The following is a 21712-nucleotide window of genomic DNA, read 5'->3' as shown; positions in this document are numbered from 1 at the left end:
CTATAGACCAATATCCTTATTAAACATAGACATAAAGATCTACGTCAAAATACTAGCCACTGGGTTTCACAATATATTGCCTGAATTGATAGGAAAAGACCAAGTAGGCTTTTTAAAAGATAGACAAGGCCCAGATAACACTAGAATAATTATTTCCTTGCTTCAATACTGCGAGAGAACAACCACCCCAGCCATCTTCTTAACAATAGATGCAGAAAAAGCATTTGACCTTATTAACTGGAATTATGCTTTCAGAGTACTAGAAGAATTTGGTATACTGGGCACCATTCACTCAGGTATTGAAGCACTATACAGTAATCCCTCTGCAAATGTATATGTTAACAGCTCCTTATCTGACAACTTTGACATATTAAATGGCACCCGCCAAGGCTGCCCTTTCTCTCCCCTACTTTTCGTGTTGTCTATGGAACCCTTGGCTACTGTTATTAGGCTAAACCAAGATATTAAGGGGGTAAAAATGAATATAAATGAGCTCTCTTCGCAGATGACATTCAAACCCTTACAAATCCCCAACACTCACTAAAAGCCTTTTTTGAGACCACCTCTGCCTTCAGTAAAATATCCTACTATAAAATTAACCAGGATAAATCACAAGCTCTATCTCTAGGCCTGAATCCAACTCTCCTAAGGAAGCTCCAATCAGACTACAATTTGGATTGGCAACAATCAGAAATATCATATCTGGGCATTCAGGTGACGTACACTTCCTCTAAATTTTTGTTTCAAACTTCCCTAAAATAGCCACTGAAATTGCAAAAGATACAGCTGAATTCTCAAAAAATATGATATCTTGGTTGGGCAGGATAGCAGCATACAAAATGCTGCTCTTGCCAAAATTACTGTACCTCTTCAGATCACTACCAATTGAAATACCAAAAACCTACTTTACATCTGTAAACACAAAACTGAAATCCTTTATATGGAGTGATTAAAAAAAAACAGAATCCCCTCTAAAACTATCACCAGACACCACAAAAAAGGAGGCCTGGGAGCCCCACATATACAAAACTACTATTATTCTGCGATACTGGACCAACTGTCACACTGGTGGTTTGACAACCCCAACAAACTATGGGTCCAAATAGAAAGAAATCTATGCGGACAAATCTCAATGAGATCTACATTATTGGCACATATCTAGGGTTTTTCTCCGCCTTCTCCTCCAATAGACGTAATAAAACTGTCTGATGATACATGGAAATGGGTCCTCAAACAAAGAAAGGGAAAGATACACTCCCCTTTATCTGACTCCACCATAGAGTTCCTACAAGATCATATCACTAATGTTTCCTTGATGAAATGGAAGGACATGGGTGTTACCACCCTCCAGGACTTTTTTGGAGGGGGGACACTCACCTCCTTTACAGATCTCAAAACTATGTTTAAATTGGAAAAATATGATTTTCACAAATTTTTTACATAAGAGAATTTATAACCAAACATAAAATTACTGATAGGAAAAAATTACAAAATATGACCTTGACCTCCAAGCTATTTAGGAAATCCAGAGGAATTTCAATATTCTATAGTGAATTAGCAGAAACACAAAACATGTCCACAAATTCATATATGGAGAAATGGAGGGAAGACCTACAACTAGAAATTGATCTATCTGACTGGCATGACCTATTTTCAAATACTTATAGATACTTCAGTGGTTGTCTCATCCACAGAGAAGCCTTGATCAAAACCTATCTAAGATGGTATCACACACCTAGCAAGCTTCATTTAATTTTTCCAAACACTACAGATAGATGCTGGAGACAGTGTGGAAGGAAAGGTACATTGCTACACATCCTATGAGAATGCGATGCAATTAAACCTCTCTGGTCCGATACAAGGACATTGCTAAACTCCATTCTAGGGTGACAAATAAATATACCCCCACAACTAGCACTACTTCTTATAGGTCTAAATGGTTTCCCAGATGAACATAGATCCATAATAGCACATATAGTCATGGCCACCAAACTGGTAATAGCAAGATACTGGAAATCTAGAGATACCCCCCCATATACAAGAAGTTTGGCAAACAGTCAATAACACTTGCTCATTTGAGAGAGTAATTGCCCGAGTCCAAGATAAAAATCCCTCCTTTCACTATAGATGGAACAGATGGATGGATAGCACCTTTTACAGTTCTCAACTTTGAATATTTGAGAGATAAACCTGCACACTTATTTGTTACTATTTTATTTTTATTACTACTTTATTTGTTATTTTATTATAACTACAGTTTAACAGTAATTTCAATACCTGCAATAATGGCAATCCAAAAGATATGTTTCATATACGACAAATACATGGATAACCACTGCAATTGACTATATGAGCAGGACATGCCTGAGAATTGTAATTATTCTATTAAAGGGAACCTGTCACCGGGATTTTGTGTATAGAGCTGAGGACATGGGCTGCTAGATCGCCACTAGCACATCCACAATACCCAGTCCCCATAGCTCTCTGTGCTTTTATTGTGTAAAAAAAACGATTTGATACATATACAAATTAACCTGAGATGAGTCCTGTCCCTGACTCATCTCACATACAGGACTCAGGGTAATTTGCATATGTTTCAAATCGTTTTTTTTTACACAATAAAAGCACACAGAGCTATGGGGACTGGATATTGCAGATGTGCTAGCGGCCATCTAGCAATCCATGTCCTCAGCTCTATACACAAAATCCCGGTGACAGGTTCCCTTTAAACACTGTCATTATTACACAATTTCAATAAAATCAACACTACTAATGAACTCGCGCCATCGATATAATCTAGGTGATTAAAGCTGAAATTACACACCCAAATGATGTTGCTACATATAGCGTTGTTATTACACAATGTTAATAACATTTACATTACCAACAAACCCATGGTATAGATACAACCTATAACATTAAAGCTGAAATTGTATGAATACTATCTTTTTGTACAATATAAATTTATTGTTGAAACTTTTATATGTTGTAACTCGAAGCATATGTAACTGAAAAGATCTATAAAAAGATTTTTACAAGAAGTCTGTTTGTTTGAGTGTCTGATCAGATCAGTGTTTAAGCGCCGCCTTTGTCTGCTGGCCTAATTACAATTTCATTCTCGGTTTGTAATTGTTGTATGGCGTCTCTTTCTTTTTTAGTGATATTGGTTCTTGATTGATTACACTTTAGGTTCCTGATTTCTGTTTCTACATTTTGTGTATCTCCTGGCTTGGAAATTTTTTTGATTTTATTTTCAAATCTGCATGTTTGTATACCGTAGGTTCATTGGTTTCTTTTTCTATGGGATTTTTTATGAAGTATTTTTTCAAACAGAGCTTCCTGATGTATTTCTCTATACCTATGTAGGTAGAAAATGTATCTATTTTGACTGTAGGTGCATATTTAAGGCCTTTGTTCAGTAATAGGGTTTGTGTATCTGTTAGATTCACTTGACTCAAATTCATTATTATGTCCTCTGTTGGGGTCGTGGTCGGTGTTGGTGGTTGGTGTAGTGTCTTGTGTTTGTGTCAAATAGATACAGTTGTATATTTAAAAAGGGGTAGTTTATTAGTATAAAAATTTATATAAAAATGAGAGGCTGGTACCAAAGGATGTATATAAAAATATTTGGTGCATATAAAAATAAATGTAGAAAAAATGCAGATTTTTTTTTAATTAAAAATAAAATGATAAAAAATATTAAAGATGTGTATTCCAATAAATACACCAAGAACGCTGCCACCCAACAGGAAAATAAGAAGAAATAATAACATCATTACAGGCAGCACTACAAGTGCCAGCAATCACAATAACTTTCGATCCTGTACAGGATCTTATATAGACATTTGGAATAACTTTCTCTGAAGCCAATGCCAGATCCTACCCTGGACATTGAACTTACTATTATTTATTGGAATACACATCTTTAATATTTTTCATCTTTTTAATAAAAATATATATATTTTTTATGTTTTTTCTACATTTATTTTTATATACACCAAATATTTTTTATATTCATCCTTTGGTACCATACACTCATTTTTATATAAATGTTTATACTAATAAACTACCCCTTTTTAAATATGCAACTGTATCTATTTGATTCATTCACACCTGCACTAATCCACCTTATTACATCCCAGATAGTTGAGTGCCCTCCACCCTGATTTAGCTTTGCCATACCAATTATATTCTGCGACATCGGGGCGAGTTGCAGGGAGTGAGCACCACACCATTGTTCTCCTAGCAGGCGCAGCCATTTTTCCCTACAACAAGTTCTTTGGATCAAACAGTTCAGTGTTTTATTCATACTTTATGCAAGTGACAATACAAGCAGTCATAATCAAACAAAAAGTCACCTTGCAGTTTTGGTGTTAATTTAAACTATGTGGCAATTCTGCCTCAAAGAGTCCTTGCTGGTGACAAACCTATTAGGGTGTGCCCAGGCACACCTCGTGCGCACGCCTACGGAGTTGACGCTTTAATTGGTAAAATTTTTAGGTACATAAGATTTTTTGATGATTCAATATTACACTTGTCATGTGATATTTTTGTAGAGCCGCTAGTTAATGGTGCAGCAATATTTAATATGTCTATTTTTATAATTTTTTCTTAAATTAAAAAACTGTTAATGAAGGGAAAGGGACACCTTTTTTTTACTGTAAACGTTTACTTTTACATGCTGGATTGTACTACATTGAAACTGTCGGTTTCGCACAGTTTGGGAGCTGGGTCTTACAGACTTCTGTACATGGCAGACCCCAAGGCCTTTAGGAGGCCTGGGGTTGCCATGGCGGTCACCGGCAAACCTGTCACCGCAGTGCCGGGGGCCGATGGAGAGGCAGAGGAAGCCCCCTTCCTCTGCGATCCTCTTATATGCCGTGGTCAGCATTGATCGTGGCGTATATTGGATTAATCCACCAGTATCAGCGTTTACAGTGATCCCAGTAGATACAGCAGGGACCCAGCTGTCAGTCACAGCCAAGGGGTTAAAGGGGTTTTCTCATCTCAGAATTTGATGGCATATTGCTAGGATATGCCATCAAAGTCAGACAGGTACAGGTCTCAGAAGTGTGACCCCCTATCTCCAGAATGAGCCCCCAAAAAGGAAGGAGAGCGCACCACACATGCGCAGGAGTTCTCCATTTACTGCTATGGGAGTTCTGAAAATAGCCCAGCAAGTGCACTCTGCTATTTCCCAAGTCAGTGAATGGTGAATGCACCAACTATGCATGGCCACCTCTCCATGCACCTCTATGGGACTTGCAGAAATAGCCGAGCTCAGCTATCTTTGGACCTCTCATTGAAGTTAAAGGAGGGTAGCTGTTCCTGTGCACTCTCCTTCACTTCAGGGGGGCCTGTTCTAGAGACAAATGTGGGTCTCACAGCTGGGACTCGCACCTATCGGACTTTGATGCTATAGCCTAGCGATATGCCATCAAAGTCCGAGATGAGGTAAACCCTTTAAGATCTGGACTTTGATTTTCTACCTTGCAAATCAAATGGTAAAATCTATGCTCACATTTGGTAAAAACATGGAAAACCCAATGCAGAACATTCAGATTTTGCTGCATATTTTGGGGGCTTGTCCTCAGCAAAAGAAAAAAATATCTTTTGTGGTTGTTTAGTGAAGGGGATGAGTCAAGTACCTGGTGACCAGACGTTATTCACCACAGTTTGCTGTTGCAAGCCTTGGTCCACAACTAGGAGCTGAATCCAGGGATGCTGCCAGACAGACAACCAGGAATAGGTGTAGGGTCACTAACGCTCAGAGAGACAGTCAAGGACAGGCATAGGCTAAAGAGATCCAGCAGGCTGTTCCAGCAGGGAAAATGTATGTTGGCCAGACAAAAAAATCACCTGTCCCCATTGTAGTTAATGGGGCTGGGGCATTCGGGTAGCATCTGGCAATGCTGGATCCAGAGAGCTCTGGTATTCTGTTCCCACCGGAACAGAATGCCCCTTCGTGGCATGTGGCAGTTCTTCTGCCTGTTCCACGCTTCAAACAGGTTGATGTACTCACAGCACATTTCCACGATATCCACCTTGGGATGTGGAGATGTTCACAGTGGGCCAAACTGTGCTTTGGTGTGCTCAAACACCAGCGACAACTCCTGACAATGGGTGCCATAGAGTCAATAAGTCCCTTTCAGACAACTTATCTTTAATGGTCTTTCCCTACACCGCCTTCTCTCATCTGCTCTGCTTTCTGTTGGGGTTCTGGCTCTGTCCTGGGTGGTACTGGGCCCAAAATGAGCTTGATGATCAACGCTATACATGAACTTTCTCCTCCTAGCCTTAACCAAGCTAGACTGCATTAAACTAGACTGAAATGGTATGTTCTAACTCCTCTATTTATGTTGATGGTGACACCAGCTCTATCTAGTTGTGGTTATCAATATGGCCTTTTGTTATACTGTGCATATACATACATATGCAAGTATTCCATATTAAAGCATATACACTTTGTTAACCCTTTTGCAGTTTTCAGTATATGATGAGTCTTGGAGCAGCACAACACTTCCTTGTCATGCCCAGTCAACAGGTTTATCACCAATTGAGCATTTATGGTGCCAGCTGGGAAACCAGGTATCTCATATCTCATTTTTATATCCAGGCTAGAGGCCGTATCTCATCTTTTATCCAGACTGTAGGCCATATCTCATCTTGAATCCAGGCTAGAAGCTGTATATTAGAGTTGGCCCAACAGGGTCCTGGAGCCTCCTGTTCATTCTACAGTTTGCCTAATAAACTTCTCCTTTCGCTCTAATATTGTGATCTCTTACATATATCATCGTTACCTTCACACATAAATCATTGTAATAATCTATTGTTATGTGTTAGTACTACTTTTTTTTGTCACTTTCCTGACATGTCGAGTTGACTTTCCACGTTGCTAGTCTAATTAAACAAAACAATATACACAGAGCTTAATCACATCTTCTTAACAGTCGTGTCCATCCTTCACCAACTTACTGTAGGTTGTCCGACCTGTTGGTCTCTTAATTAGTAATATCATTACAATCTGAGAGCATAAATAATTAACTAGCACATGAATAAATTTGTTTGTTTGCATTATCGAGTTCTGTGAAGGTGAGAGGCTAGGTGCTGTTAAGGACGTTTACTGAAGAGGAATCTAAACTTATACGGATATATAAAGTTATCTTTGAAGTCGAGAGGAAAATCTAAATAAGTTCAAATGATCATCACCAGGTAAGTGTGTCTCTTCTCGTTTTTATGCAGCAATTTTTATATAACGTTCTAAAATTGTGGTATGAATCTCTGTGCTGCACTGTGTGATTCTCTAGAAATGATTCTAGTGGAGAATACCTCCATGAGTTGCAATATTTGGGTGCCTCCATACAGTGGCTTACATAGAGAAGTAAGTGTACCATAGCAAGTATAAAACCAGGCCCCCCCACACAGGACAGAAGGGTTTCTGCCTAATCCCTTTTCAATGACCCTTGGGCCATTTTTACACTGCCTCGTTTGCTAAAAGTTGTTCCTTTAGAGGGTAGAGTCCTGACCAAATTTTCACTTTCAGTAGAAGAGAAGATAATCCAAACTAAGACTGGGCCCCCTCTTGCCCTGGGCAACATAGCAGCCATATGATCTGCCGCAATGATAGTTACACCCCTGCCTCCATATACAATTAGAGAAACTTGGGGGTATGGTATGGCTCCATAGTAGGCTATGGGTGATGTGTTTACAGTGCCACTATCACCTATGGACTTCCATCTACCCATTTCCCCAAGCTAGTTTCTAACATGGCGCCCTGCAAATATTTAGACTTAAGGATCTTGCCATTTTTCACCTTAAGGACCAAGCAGTTTTTTTGAAACTTGACAAGTGTAATTTTATGTGGTGATAACTTCGGAATGCTTTTGCTTAGGCTACTTTCACACCACCGTTTCTGGGTCCGTCTGTGAGATCTGTTTCAGTTCAGCTCCAATGCATTCTGAATGGATAAGGATCCGTATCAGCCGGGCCCCTGCTGCTGTTCGTGGCAGCGCGTGTGGGGCAGTGTCATGGAACCATGAACCAGACGTACAACAAGAGATAAGTGGAAATAAGAAGGCTTTATTGAAAATCAAGCTGTAAGGCAAAAGTCCAAACGGATGGCTAAACCGAAGCAGGGTCTTGCGAAGCCAGAGGTCAGGAACCAGCAGGGTAGTCAGACGAAGCCTGGATCAGGAACCAGCAGGGTAGTCAGACGAAGCTTGGATCAGGAACCAGCAAGGTAGTCAGACGAAGCCAGGATCAGGAATCAGAAGCAGCAGCAGTCTTAGAAGCATGTGAACACAGGAGGACCAAGCAAGGAACTGAAGCCACAGACCTCCTATATATATGAGCTAGGCATCCAGCTCCTCCCAGTGGGAAGGAGAAGCCGCAGGGTGGGAGGCTACAAGAAACCCAGAAACCAAGATGGCCGCCAGCAAATGTCAAACGAAGGAGAACAGCAAGAAGGTAAGACCATGACAGTACCTCCCCCTCAAGGGCCCCTCCTCCGCGGAGTGAAGAACGGTTTCTGAGGGAAGCGTGCGTGGAAGGCTCGGAGCAAGGCAGGAGCATGGACATCTGCGGAGGGAACCCAGGAACGCTCCTCTGGACCATAACCACGCCAATGGACCAAAAACTGCACCCGACCGCGGACCAGGCGTGAGTCCAGGATATTGCTCACCTCATACTCCTCACGATTGCCCACTTGGACCGGACGAGGCCGAGGAACCGAGGAAGTGAAACGATTACACACCAGTGGCTTCAACAGGGAGACATGAAACACAGTTGGAGATCCGCATGCCAGGAGGAAGCGCAAGGGCATAGGCTACCGGGTTTACCCTGCGAAGCACTCGGAAGGGACCAACAAAGCGAGGCGCCAGCTTGGGAGTGGGCACTCGAAGGTTGAGGTTGCGGGTGGACAACCATACGCGGTCTCCGACCTGGTAGGAAGGAGCGGGCGCTCGTCTGCGATCAGCCTGGAGTCTCTGGCGCTGCGCAGAGACCTCAAGGGACCTCTGGATCTGTACCCAAGAAGCACGTAGGACGGAAAGGTGATCCTCCACAGCCGGAATATCCTGGGGAGAGAATACCTCCGGTAACACGGCAGGTTGGAACCCATAATTGGCCATGAAGGGAGACGTCCCAGAGGAAGAGTTCACCGCCGTGTTCCTGGCAAACTCAGCCCAAGGCAGGAGGTCAACCCAATTGTCTTGGTGATCGGAGACATAGCAACGAAGGAATTGCTCCAAGGCCTGATTGGATCGTTCTGCGGCCCCATTGGAACTGAGGGTGGTAGGCCGAGGAGAAAGAGAGATGAATCCCCAACTGGGAGCAAAAGGAGCGCCAGAACCTGGACACAAACTGACTCCCCCGATCCGACACAATCTCCTTGGGCAAACCGTGCAACCGGAAGACCTCCCTGGCAAAAATCGTGGCCAACTCTTGTGCAGAGGGTAACTTCTTGAGAGGAACACAGTGGCACATTTTGGAAAACCGATCCACAATCATGAGAATGACCGTATGGCCTCGGGATGCAGGGAGGTCCACAATGAAATCCATCCCCAGGTGTGACCATGGACGCTCCCCGGTGGCTATGGGTTGCAAAAGGACCCAACGGACGGTGCCGAGGGGACTTACTCTGGGCACAAACGGAGCATGCCGCTACATATGCGGCGATGTCGGAACGTAGAGAAGGCCACCAGAACAGACGTGAAACAGCCCAGGACAGCTGATTCTTTCCAGGATGCCCCGCGGCCTTGGAGTTATGGTAGGTTCGCAACAACCGAGTGCGCAACTCCTCAGGCACAAAACATCTGCCGTTGGGTCTCCCAGAGGGAGCACCAGATTGAGCCGCCAAAATCTGCTCACCCAGGGGAGAGGTCAGGCTGGTGCGAATGGCGGCCAGGATCTGATTCGGAGGTATGACCGAAGTCGGAATCGACTCCTCCCCGGACAGCTCGGAGTACTGCCGTGATAAGGCATCCGCTCTGATGTTCTTGGAACCGGGTAGGTAGGAGACCACGTAATTAAAACGTGACAAGAACAGAGCCCATCTGGCCTGACGTGGTGTCAATCTCTTGGCCTCAGAGAGGTAGGTCAGATTCTTGTGGTCCGTCAGGATGAGAACCGGAACCACCGAGCCCTCGAGCAAGTGCCTCCATTCTTTAAGGGCCTGCACGATGGCCAATAACTCCCTGTCACCAATCTGATAGTTGCACTCCGCGGAAGACAGTTTCCGGGAGTAAAACCCACAAGGAAGCAGAGGACCCTCTGGTGTTCTACGCTGAGACAGAAGGGCGCCTACTCCCGTCTCAGACGCGTCCACCTCGAGGACAAAAGGCAACCCAGGGTTGGGATGCGACAGAATCGGAGCCGACACAAAGGCGGACTTTAGAGCCTCAAAAGCTCGGATGGCCTCGAGCGGCCAGACCTGGGGATTACTGCCCTTCCTGGTCAGATCCGTGAGAGGCTTGGCTAGCATGGAAAAGTCCCTGATGAACTTCCGATAATAATTGGCGAAGCCCAAAAAGCGCTGCAGGGCACGAAGACCACTGGGCTGGGGCCACTGTAAGACAGCCGAAACCTTCTCAGGATCCATGGAGAACCCCTCAGCGGAAATGATGTAACCTAAGAAGGTTACCTGGGATCGGTGAAATTCGCATTTCTCAAGCTTACCGAACAGCTTGTTCTCTCGTAACCGTTGCAACACTCGTCTGACATCCAGAATGTGGGCCTCCATGGATTCAGAATATACCAAGATGTCATCCAAATAGACCACCACACACTGCTGCAACAGGTCACGGAAAACATCGTTGATGAATTCCTGGAAGACTGCGGGCGCATTGCACAACCCAAAGGGCATAACCAAGGATTCATAATGACCGGTCCTGGTGTTAAACGCGGTCTTCCACTCATCGCCCGCCTTGATCCTTACCAGGTTATATGCCGCCCTCAGGTCGAGTTTGGTAAAGACCGTGGCCCCTTTGAGGCGATCGAACAGCTCGGAAATCAAGGGTATCGGGTAAGCGTTCTTGATCGTGATGCGATTGAGACCCCTGTAATCGATGCAAGGCCTCAACTCACCGCCCTTCTTTTTCACAAAGAAAAATCCAGCCCCTGCCGGGGACGAGGATTTGCGAATGTGTCCGCGTGAAAGCGCCTCCCTCACGTACTCCTCCATGGCCTCATTCTCCGCTACCGACAGTGGATAGACTTTGCCACGAGGAGGAACGGCACCAGATTGTAACTCTATGGCACAATCGTATGGGCGGTGCGGAGGTAGGGCAACCGCACGCACCTTATCGAATACATCCCGGTACTCCTCGTATTCAGGAGGCAACAGAGAGTCCGAGGAAGTACACAGCAACTTGACAGGACCCATGGATGCAACTAGCCCCACACTGCGGTGACCACGAGAGGATCTCGGCCGATCTCCAATCGAAAGTCGGATTATGCTTCTGGAGCCAGGGGTACCCCAAGACCACCGAGTAGTGTGGAGACGAAATAACCTGGAGACAGACCGACTCTCTGTGAACGGCACCAATGGCCATCCCCACTGGAAGGGTCTCATGAGTCACGTGTGGCGGCAGAAGGGGTCTGCCGTCTATCGCCTCAAGAGCCAGTGGGGAACCTCGAGGCTGCAGAGGAATGGAATTGGCGGCAGCGAACACACTATCAATGAACAAACCACCAGCACCAGAGTCCACCAACGCCTGGGTCGTCACCGAGCCCCCGACCCAGGAGAGGACAACAGTAATCAGTGGTTTGTCAACACGGGAAACCGGGGACGAGGAGACTCCACCCAAGATCTGCCCCCGACAGGATCTCAGGTGCGAGCGTTTCCCGGACGGTTCGGGCATGCCAACCGAAAATGCCCACCGAGACCACAGTACATGCATCGGCCCTCGCGTCTCCGGAGTGCCCTCTCCCCCTCGGACAGGCGAGCAAACCCCAGCTGCATGGGTTCACCCCCAGACAAGTCATCCCCAGGAGGCGTGGGAGGAGAGGGAGGCACGGGTGGGACAGCAAACGTAGGCGCCAATCTGTTAGAAGGCCTCCGCAGGCTCTCCTTAAAGGAAGGTCTCTCCCTGAGTCTGGTGTCAATCAAAATCAGGAAAGAAATAAGAGACTCGAGCTCCACTGGTAGGTCCTTAGCTGCAACCTCATCCTTCAAGGCATCCGAGAGACCATGAGAGAAAGCAGCGACCAGAGCCTCATTATTCCAGCCCACCTCTGCTGCCAGGGTACGAAACTCAATGGCGTATTCAGCTACGGATCGTGAACCCTGTCTGATGGACATAAGGAGCTTCGCAGCAGAGGCAGCACGAGCCGGCACATCGAATACCTTCCGAAGAGAAGCAACAAAACCGGAAAACTCGGCAACCACCGGATTGTTGTTCTCCCATAAAGGGCTGGCCCAGGCCAAGGCCTTGTCCGAGAGCAGCGAGATCAAGAAGCCCACCTTTGATCTCTCAGTAGGAAAGGCATGTGGCAGCAACTCGAAATAAATGCCCACCTGGTTAAGGAAACCTCGGCACTGAGTTGGCTCTCCCCCAAAGCGCTGTGGAAGGGGGGCAGAACCGGTCATACCCCGAAACACCGCAGGCGCAGCAACAGGTGTCGGGGTAGACTCTGGCGCAACAACCGGAGCGGCAGTAGGAGCGGGCCCAGGAGCGACAACCGACCCATCGGCAACGGAAGCTAAATGAGCCGTGCGTTCAAGCAGGGTTTGCAACGCCACAGCGAACCGACCCAACAGGTGATCCTGCTGATCAAGTCTGGCAACCAGCGTAGGTAGCGAGGATGGCCCTGTACCGTCAGAATTCATGGCTTGGTCCTAATGTCATGGAACCATGAACCAGACGTACAACAAGAGATAAGTGGAAATAAGAAGGCTTTATTGAAAATCAAGCTGTAAGGCAAAAGTCCAAACGGATGGCTAAACCGAAGCAGGGTCTTGCGAAGCCAGAGGTCAGGAACCAGAAGGGTAGTCAGACGAAGCCTGGATCAGGAACCAGCAGGGTAGTCAGACGAAGCTTGGATCAGGAACCAGCAGGGTAGTCAGACGAAGCCAGGATCAGGAACCAGAAGCAGCAGCAGTCTTAGAAGCATGTGAACACAGGAGGACCAAGCAAGGAACTGAAGCCACAGACCTCCTATATATATGAGCTAGGCATCCAGCTCCTCCCAGTGGGAAGGAGAAGCCGCAGGGTGGGAGGCTACAAGAAACCCAGAAACCAAGATGGCCGCCAGCACATGTCAAACGAAGGAGAACAGCAAGAAGGTAAGACCATGACAGGCAGTCGGTTAATCCTAGCACAAGAATGCTCGTCCTAAGACATTAAGTACCGGCCAGTTAGGATGAGCATTCTCATCCTAGGTTGGCAACCTGTTAAGGACTGTTTCACACGAGCGAGTCCATTGTGAGAATCGCGCTTCATGTGTAAGCGTGATCTTTCGTTCTGGACTTGCAGGAGAGCGCGGCATTATCCTGATTTATAATGATATGTGCCTTTGCTTGACCTTATTTCCACAGGATCATACTGAGAGCTTTATGTCGCGGAGCGTGATTCACGCAATGGACTCCCTCATGACAACATTAAGCCTTTATTTTAAGTCTAAACTTACAGTATATGCCCTGGTTAGTATTCTGTTCACCTCATATGTCACCAAAATTTAGGTATGAGCCTGTAAGACTGCATAAAGTTCAACTTGAAGGGGTTCTCTAATGAAGACAGATACTACAAGCAAGAAGATACAACTACTGTATGACCAATTAAACCCCCAAAGTGACAGAGCTTCAGTTCATGGAAGCACATGCAATTTCAATGCTTTGCTCAAGTAAAGGCACTGTATTGTTGTTGTTCCAAGTGGTTTTAAATACAAGGCACTTGGACGCAAACTGTTTGAAACACTTGGTCCTAGGCACAAAATTATCTTCTAGGGAATAATGGTGTTGCACACAGTCTTGTGGGCCTTATTAAGGGACTGCTGTATCCAAGTAAAAGTCGGTGCCATGCAAAGATTCAACAGCGTTAGCTGCAGCAACTATGAAAACTTGCAGTGGCCAGGATTGGGGTGGCCCCAAAGCTACGCTGGGCCCCCAGACACCAGCCAGGTGTCACTACGTGTTTCTGCTCTTCGGACGGGATGGTAAGAGGTGGTGCACCCGAAATGGGAAATAAGTCCAGAGAGTCTGGGTCTGCAGTAAACCAGTGTGCTTCTTTACTGGAGGAATTCAGGTACAAAACAATACAAACGAGCCATAGGGCTGGCTTCTCCAGTCTCCTCCCTGTCATAAGAAGGGTTCCATCCTGAAGAAAGGCCTGAGCTAGCTGTCCCTCTCTCTCTTCAGAAGGCTGGTATCCTGGTCGAAGGCTGGTGATCCAGGGTCTGTGGCAGAGTATACCCATTGCAGTGTCTTCTAGTTACTCAGTAGTCTGGCAGAGTCTCCTCTTCCAAGTATTGTTCACTAATTGCAGCACACTAGAGACTCTGACTGCTCTCTCCTTATATACAGTTTTATCTAGACTAGAACCTTTTAGTGGGAGGGGTGGAGTGGAGAAGCTCAGCACAAACAGATACATTGTAACACTTTCTGTCTATCATAGTCTTAAATTATAGCTTCAATGATACTCAATGGCAATTGACACAGCAGTTTTTCCAGACAAAAACAAGTTTCCAGACATAACAACACAGCTAAAACCAGACATTTAAAGGGTCAATCTGTCTCGCTTTGGTGGTAAACAACGTCTGGCTTTTTCCCCTCCAAAACATGGTCTTCTTTAAACTCTATGGCAGCTGTGGAAAATTACCAGCTTCTCATTCAAAGTCCTAAGAGTCTCTCAGTGTTCATTAACCCTTTCCACAGAGCCTTGCAAATACATTAATAATGAACAGGGTATATATGACAAAACACATGTAATATTCACTTACACAGTATGAAACAGTACAAGTTAACCCTTTCAAGTGAAATATTGTAAGTAAGAATTTTTAACTTTGCATAGAAGAAATAGGCAAATGTCAACAAATGTCAAAAACTCAAAGTACCCCCTGCTCCAGGGCACTACACCGCATCTTATAAAGTGACTCTAACCACCAATTCTTGTCTCCCTCTGTGCAATTGTGCCATGTTAGCTTCTGGAAAGGTATTGTAAAACGATACTGGTAAAATTAGAAGTATTGCAGTGAATTTCAAGTTCCTTAGGTGGAATAAAAATATACAATGTTTTTCAAAGACATATAAAAAAAAAGAACATAATTGGTATCGCTACATACGAAAATGTCCATGTGAAGGCAGTGACAGGAATCAGTGATAAAATTAACCTTTCAGATACACTCAATAGTACAGATGCGTCCTCTCTTGCCTGATCTCCAAACTGGAAGTTTGCAACACATATCACAACCACTGGGTGGTGAGTGCTCCACATTTAGCTTTGTGCTTAAGCTGCAGAGAAGCTAGCCTCAAATATGAGATATTTAGCGGGAGACCTAGCTAGATTTGGTGAGATCTATTGAGAGTATTAAATGTGCGAAAGTCAAACACATGAGAGTAAAGTAACACTAAATCCAGAATCCAAATATCATGTGTAATACTGCCTGCTTAGCTGTGTATCTAATCATATCATGTGTGATACTATCTGCTCAGCTGCGTATCTAATCATATTATGTGCGATACTGCCTGCTGAGCTGTGTATCTAATCCTATCATATGTGATACTGTCTGCAGAGTCGTGTATCTAAGCCTATTGTGTGTGATATTGCCTGATGAGTTGTGTATCTAATCATATTATGTGTGATACTGTCTGTGGAGCCGCGTATCTCTGTAATTATACCTTGAGTGATACTGCCTGCTGAGTTGTGTATCTAATCCTAGCATGTGTGATACTGTCTGCTGAGCTGTGTATCTAATCCTAGCATGTGTGATACTGTCTGAAGAGTTGCATATCTAAATCTATCATGTGTGATACTGTCTGCTGAGCTGTGTATCTAATCCTATTTTGTGTGATACTGTCTGCTAAAATGTGTATCTAATCCTATCATGTGTGATACTGCCTCCTGAGCTGTGTATCTAATCCTATCATGTGTGATACTGCCTGCTGAGTTGTGTATCTAATCCTATTTTGTGTGATACTGTCTGCTGAGCCGTGTATCTAATCCTATCCTGTGTGATACTGTCTGCTGATCTGTGTATCTAATCCTTACTAAAGCCTTACATTTACACTTCTAGGTGTGAACAATAGAGGAGAGGCTGGATGTAACTTTATCAGGGACTAATCACAGAACAGCTTGATACAATGGTGACTAGTCAGAGCAAACAAACAGCTGATAAAGAGACAGGGCCTGGAGACTGGAGCCTAGACATAAGCAGTAAATATGAGGCCTGGAGACTTAGATGATGGGACATTTGTGAGAAGCTATAACACTAGATGCTGACATACCAGGGTTAAACACAGCCGATTTTAAGCCAAAGCCAGAAGTATAAATCCTTCCTTTACTGTATATTTTTATTCCTTTCCAATCCATTTCTGTAGGCAGGTCTGCTTCAAATCCTCCTCCAAAAAACTTTATTTGTATTTAGCCTTAGTGCATTCACATAACCATATTTTTGGTCTGCATCCGATCCACATTTTTTGAGGACCCATTCATTTCAATTGGGGCAAAAAAGATGTGGACAACACCATGTGCTGCCTGCATCTGAATGTCTGTTCTGTGCCCCCCCAAAAAATTTAGAACCTGTCCTATTCTTGTATGTTTTGCAGGGGAATTCTCCATTGGCAATACAGGGTGGTCAATATATATTTATTGGCAAAGCATGCAATATGAGGAGGGAGGTCGAGAGAGGATTATATACTGGCACTACTGGTGGAAACAGAGGAGCATTAAACACTGGAGCCATTAAATACAAATATATATATATATAGACACTTCAGGGGGCATTAAACAGGGCACAGTAACATAGAAACATAGAATGTGTCGGCAGAAAAGAACCATTTGGCCCATCTAGTCTGCCCAATATACTGAATACTATGAATAGCCCCTGGCCCTATCTTAAAAGGAAGGATAGCCTTATGCCTATCCCATGCATGCTTAAACTCCTTCACTGTAGTTGCAGCTACCACTTCTGCAGGAAGGCTATTCCATGCATCCACTACTCTCTCAGTAAAGTAATACTTCCTGATATTACTTTTTAAACCTTTGCCCCTATAATTTTAAACTATGTGCTCTTGTAGCAGTTTTTCTTCTTTTAAATATTCTTTCCTCTTTTACCTTGTTGATTCCCTTTATGTCTTTAAAAGTTTCTATCATATCCCCTCTGTCTCGTCTTTCTTCCAAGCTATACATGTTAAGGTCCTTTAACCTTTCCTAGTAAGTTTTATCCTGTAATCCATGTACTAGTTTAGTAGCTCTTCTCTGAACTCTCTCCAAAGTATCAATACCCTTCTGGAGATATGATTTCCAGTACTGCGCACAATACTTTCTACTGGTAATGCCTCTCCCTATACACCCAAGCATTCTGCTAGCATTTTCTGCTGCTCTATGACATTGTCTGCCTACCTTTAAGTCTTCTGAAATAATGACCCCTAAATCCCTTTCCTCAGATACTGAGGTTAGGACTGTATCACTGATTTTATATTCTGCTCTTAGGTTTTTACGCCCCAGGTGCATTATCTTGCACTTATCAACATTAAATTTTAGTTGCCAGATTTTTGACCATTCCTCTAGTTTTCCTAAATCCTTTTCCATTCGGTGTATCCCTCCAGGAACATCAACCCTGTTACAAATCTCTGTGTCATCAGCAAAAAGACAAACCTTACCATCAAGGCCTTCTGCAATTTCACTGATAAAGATATTAAACAATATGGGTCCCAGAACAGATCCCTGAGGTACCTCACTGGTAACAAGACCATGGTCTGAATATACTCCATTGACTACAACCCTCTGTTGTCTGTCCCTTAGCCACTGCCTAATCCATTCAACAATATGGGAGTCCAAGCCCAAAGACTCTAATATATTGATAAGCCTTCTATGTGGGACGGTATCAAAAACCTTACTAAAGTCTAGATAAGCGATGTCTACTGCACCTCCGCCATTTATTATTTTAGTCACCCAATCAAAAAAATCAATAAGATTAGTTTGACATGATCTCCCTGAAGTAAACCCATGCTGTTTTTCATCTTTCAATCCATGGGATTTTAGATGTTCCAAAATCCTCTCCTTAAGTAGGGTTTCCATTACTTTCCCCACTATTGATGTCAGGCTTACTGGTCTATAGTTGCCCGATTCCTCCCTACTACCTTTCTTGTGAATGGGCACAACATTTGCTAATTTCCAATCTTTTGGGACGACTCCTGTTACCAGTGATTGGTTAAATAAATCTGTTAATAGTTGCTAGTTCACCGCTAAGCTCTTTTAATAGCTTTGGGTGTAACCCATCAGGCCCCTGTGACTTATTCGTATTAATTTTAGACAGCTGACTTAGAACCTCTTCCTCTGTAAAGACACATGCATTAAAAGATCATTAGTCTTCTTTCCTAACTGAGGTCCTTTTCCTTCATTTTCCTTTGTAAAAACGGAACAGAAGTATTCATTGAGGCAGTCAGCTAGTTCTTTATCTTCTTCCATATGCCTTCCTTCTTTTGTTTTTAATTTCATAATTCCTTGTTTTAAAGAGGGGATAAAGTAGTAGGGCACACCACCACTTGATACCACACGGAGAATTGGTATATAAAGTGTTTATTCGTTGTAACATATAATATTATTACTAAGCACACTAAACTACTTAAAATTATCGCTATAAAATCCTTAAAACATATAACATCCTTAAAACATATATCATCCAATAGTGAAATTTATAAGAAGCAGTCTCTCTTAAGGGTTAATTAACCCAAACAATGTCTCTGGCAGGGGTAAAGAGATTAATCAGATGAGATTATTTAGAAGATAGTCATTTGAGTCATGTGTGGTTTTAATTACCACTTGCCAAAATCGCACCAGTGCCGCTGTAATATCGCGGCCTATTTGTAGACATGAACCGGAATGATTTTACTCACTGTTTCAGGTGATACCGGTTTTGTTTTCTCACTCGTGGCGTCCCACATATAGTGAAGATCTTTATAGGCTGCGGTGCAATGCGATCTTTGTTGAGATCATTTCCCCTGGTGTTAACTAACCTTGCGGAATCGAACCGCACTGAGGATATCTGTTACCAGGTGATCTCCAGAAAAACACAGCGACATACGACCACCGAGGATCCCATTACCGCAGCAAGTTAAATCGCATTGCACCGCAGCCTATAAAGATCTTCACTATATGTGGGACGCCACGAGTGAGAAAACAAAACCGGTATCACCTGAAACAGTGAGTAAAATCATTCCGGTTCATGTCTACAAATAGGCCGCGATATTACAGCGGCACTGGTGCGATTTTGGCAAGTGGTAATTAAAACCACACATGACTCAAATGACTATCTTCTAAATAATCTCATCTGATTAATCTCTTTACCCTGCCAGAGACATTGTTTGGGTTAATTAACCCTTAAGAGAGACTGCTTCTTATAAATTTCACTATTGGATGATATATGTTTTAAGGATGTTATATGTTTTAAGGATTTTATAGCAATAATGTTAAGTAGTTTAGTGTGCTTAGTAATAATATTATATGTTACAATGAATAAACACTTTATATACCAATTCTCCGTGTGGTATCAAGTGGTGGTGTGCCCTACTACTTTATCCCCTTTTTACAATTGTTTTAGAGGATTGGGTGAATCCTCTTGCAGGAGCACCCATACCACTCTTGAGCAGCTGGTGAGCCCTCTCTAATATCTGAATTTTAATTCCTTGTTTTAGTTTCCTTTTTTCATTTATGTATCTGAAGAATGTCTTATTGCTTTTTTTCAATGACTGAGATAATTTCTCTTCTGCCTGTGCTTTAGAAGCTCTTATAACTTGTTTGACCTCTTGTTTGTGAATACTAAATCTAAAATGTCCTCCTTCCGGGTTGGCTCCTCAACTACTTGTTGTAGAGATAATCCCAGTAGGGGATTTAGAATATCTGTACTCCTGGCAGAACTAGCTATTTTGGTTTTCCAGTTTACATCAGGAAGATTAAAGTCCCCCATAATAATAACTTCCCCTTTCAATGTCATTTTAGCTATTTCCTCAACTAGTAGATCATCTAATTCTTTGACTTGGCCAGGTGGTCTATATATCAGTTACCTTATGATTATAATGCTGCAACGTAACCCAAACTGACTCTAAATTGGTCTCCCTAACTTGTATTAAATTAGATTTTATGCTATCTTTCACATAGAGGGCCACCCCTCCCCCTTCTTACCTTCTCTGTCTTTCCTATATAGAGAGAACCCTGGTATTGTTATATCCCAGTCATTACTCCCATTAAAGCATGTCTAAGCAACAGCCACTAAATCTGTATTCTCAGAAGCCATTATAGACTCAAGTTCATTGATTGTATTTCCTAAACTGCGAGCATTTGTAGACAAGACTCTAATCTTGTCATTTATTAACCTATGTGCTACTGGCATCTTCTGGCATTGTTCTGCGGGACAGGCGGAATGCTGGATTATCACTCTTTTGCCCCCCTTTCCTAGTTTAAATGCTCCTTAGCAAATACTTTGAACTGTTCACTGAGGACATTCGTTCCCTTGAGAGAAAGATGCAAACCATCTTTCTTGTACAGTCCTTTTCCATTCCAACGAGAGCTAACATGAGACACAAAGCCAAACCCTTGGTTCAGACACCATTCAACAAGCCATACATTGAATTCCTTAATGCGCATCTTCCTGTCATGCTGAAGGTTATGCACAGGCAAAACTGCAGAGAATGAAACAGTCGATGCAACCTCCCGTATATCATTACCAAGTGTGTGAAAAGCTTCCTTCACCTTTGAAACCTCATTGCAAGCCAGATCATTTGTCCCAGGATGGACAATGACATCCACCTCCCTTTCCTGCTTTGCTTGCCTAACAATATTAAGGATACATCATGTGTCCCTGCTAGTGGTAGCACTAGGGAGACATCTCACAAAACCATTTTCCTCAAACTTTACACCTCTTATGATGGAATCGCCCACCAACAGCTGCTTACTATCAATCCTCACCTTCTCCTTTTTGTCTTTGGCTGCAGTCTTACATACTTTAGGCATGGGAGATGATTGTTCCTCACCCACTTTGCTTGAGCCACCCTCCATGTTGCTCTTGCTCTCGGAAAGTGCTGCAAATGAATTATGGAGAGCAACAGACTGTGGGACATGTCTTGTATCCACAACTCTCAGTCTACCAGAACCTGCAGTAACCCATCTTCCATTTCTAGGGGGCCTCTGTGGCAGTGGCATTGTAACATTCCCAGCCTGAGTTTGTTTAACAGTTAATTTACAAATTTCAGATTTCAAGAATGGAATTTCCTGCTGCATTATGGAGAGCTGTCTACAGATCAGACAGCATCCAAACCTCCAAAGAGTGGAACATGAAATAAAAGCACAACAATTCCTGCACAGAACTAGGTCTGCCATTTTAAAGAGGGGAAAGATTTTAAACAAACAAATCTTACTTTTTTAGATTGTATCCACCTCCAGATTACCTCCCGAGTATCTCCTGAATATCCAGTACAGGGGCGTTATAACTGCAGAGGGCATTAGAACTACATTGGGCCCTGCAGGGGCAGCATTATAAATACTGAGGGCACTATGGTGAT

The 21712-nt window shown here is 43.6% G+C and overlaps 1 protein-coding gene across 1 annotated transcript in view; it reads left to right on the top strand.

The window, feature by feature from the left end:
- Window positions 1–7021: 7021 nt before the first annotated feature.
- Window positions 7022–21712, top strand: part of LOC122946557 (3-galactosyl-N-acetylglucosaminide 4-alpha-L-fucosyltransferase FUT3-like) — a 30408-nt gene continuing 15717 nt past the window's right edge. The window contains exon 1 of the mRNA XM_044306275.1: window positions 7022–7212. Coding sequence (XP_044162210.1) covers window positions 7199–7212 — 14 coding nt within the window. The 5' untranslated portion in view covers window positions 7022–7198. The remainder of the gene's footprint in view (window positions 7213–21712) is intronic.

Source organism: Bufo gargarizans, chromosome 9 (genome assembly GCF_014858855.1).
Source record: "Bufo gargarizans isolate SCDJY-AF-19 chromosome 9, ASM1485885v1, whole genome shotgun sequence".
NCBI classification, from domain to species: domain Eukaryota; kingdom Metazoa; phylum Chordata; class Amphibia; order Anura; family Bufonidae; genus Bufo; species Bufo gargarizans.
Note: the sequence above shows the minus strand (reverse complement) of the source record. Positions and strands in the feature narration are given on the sequence as shown.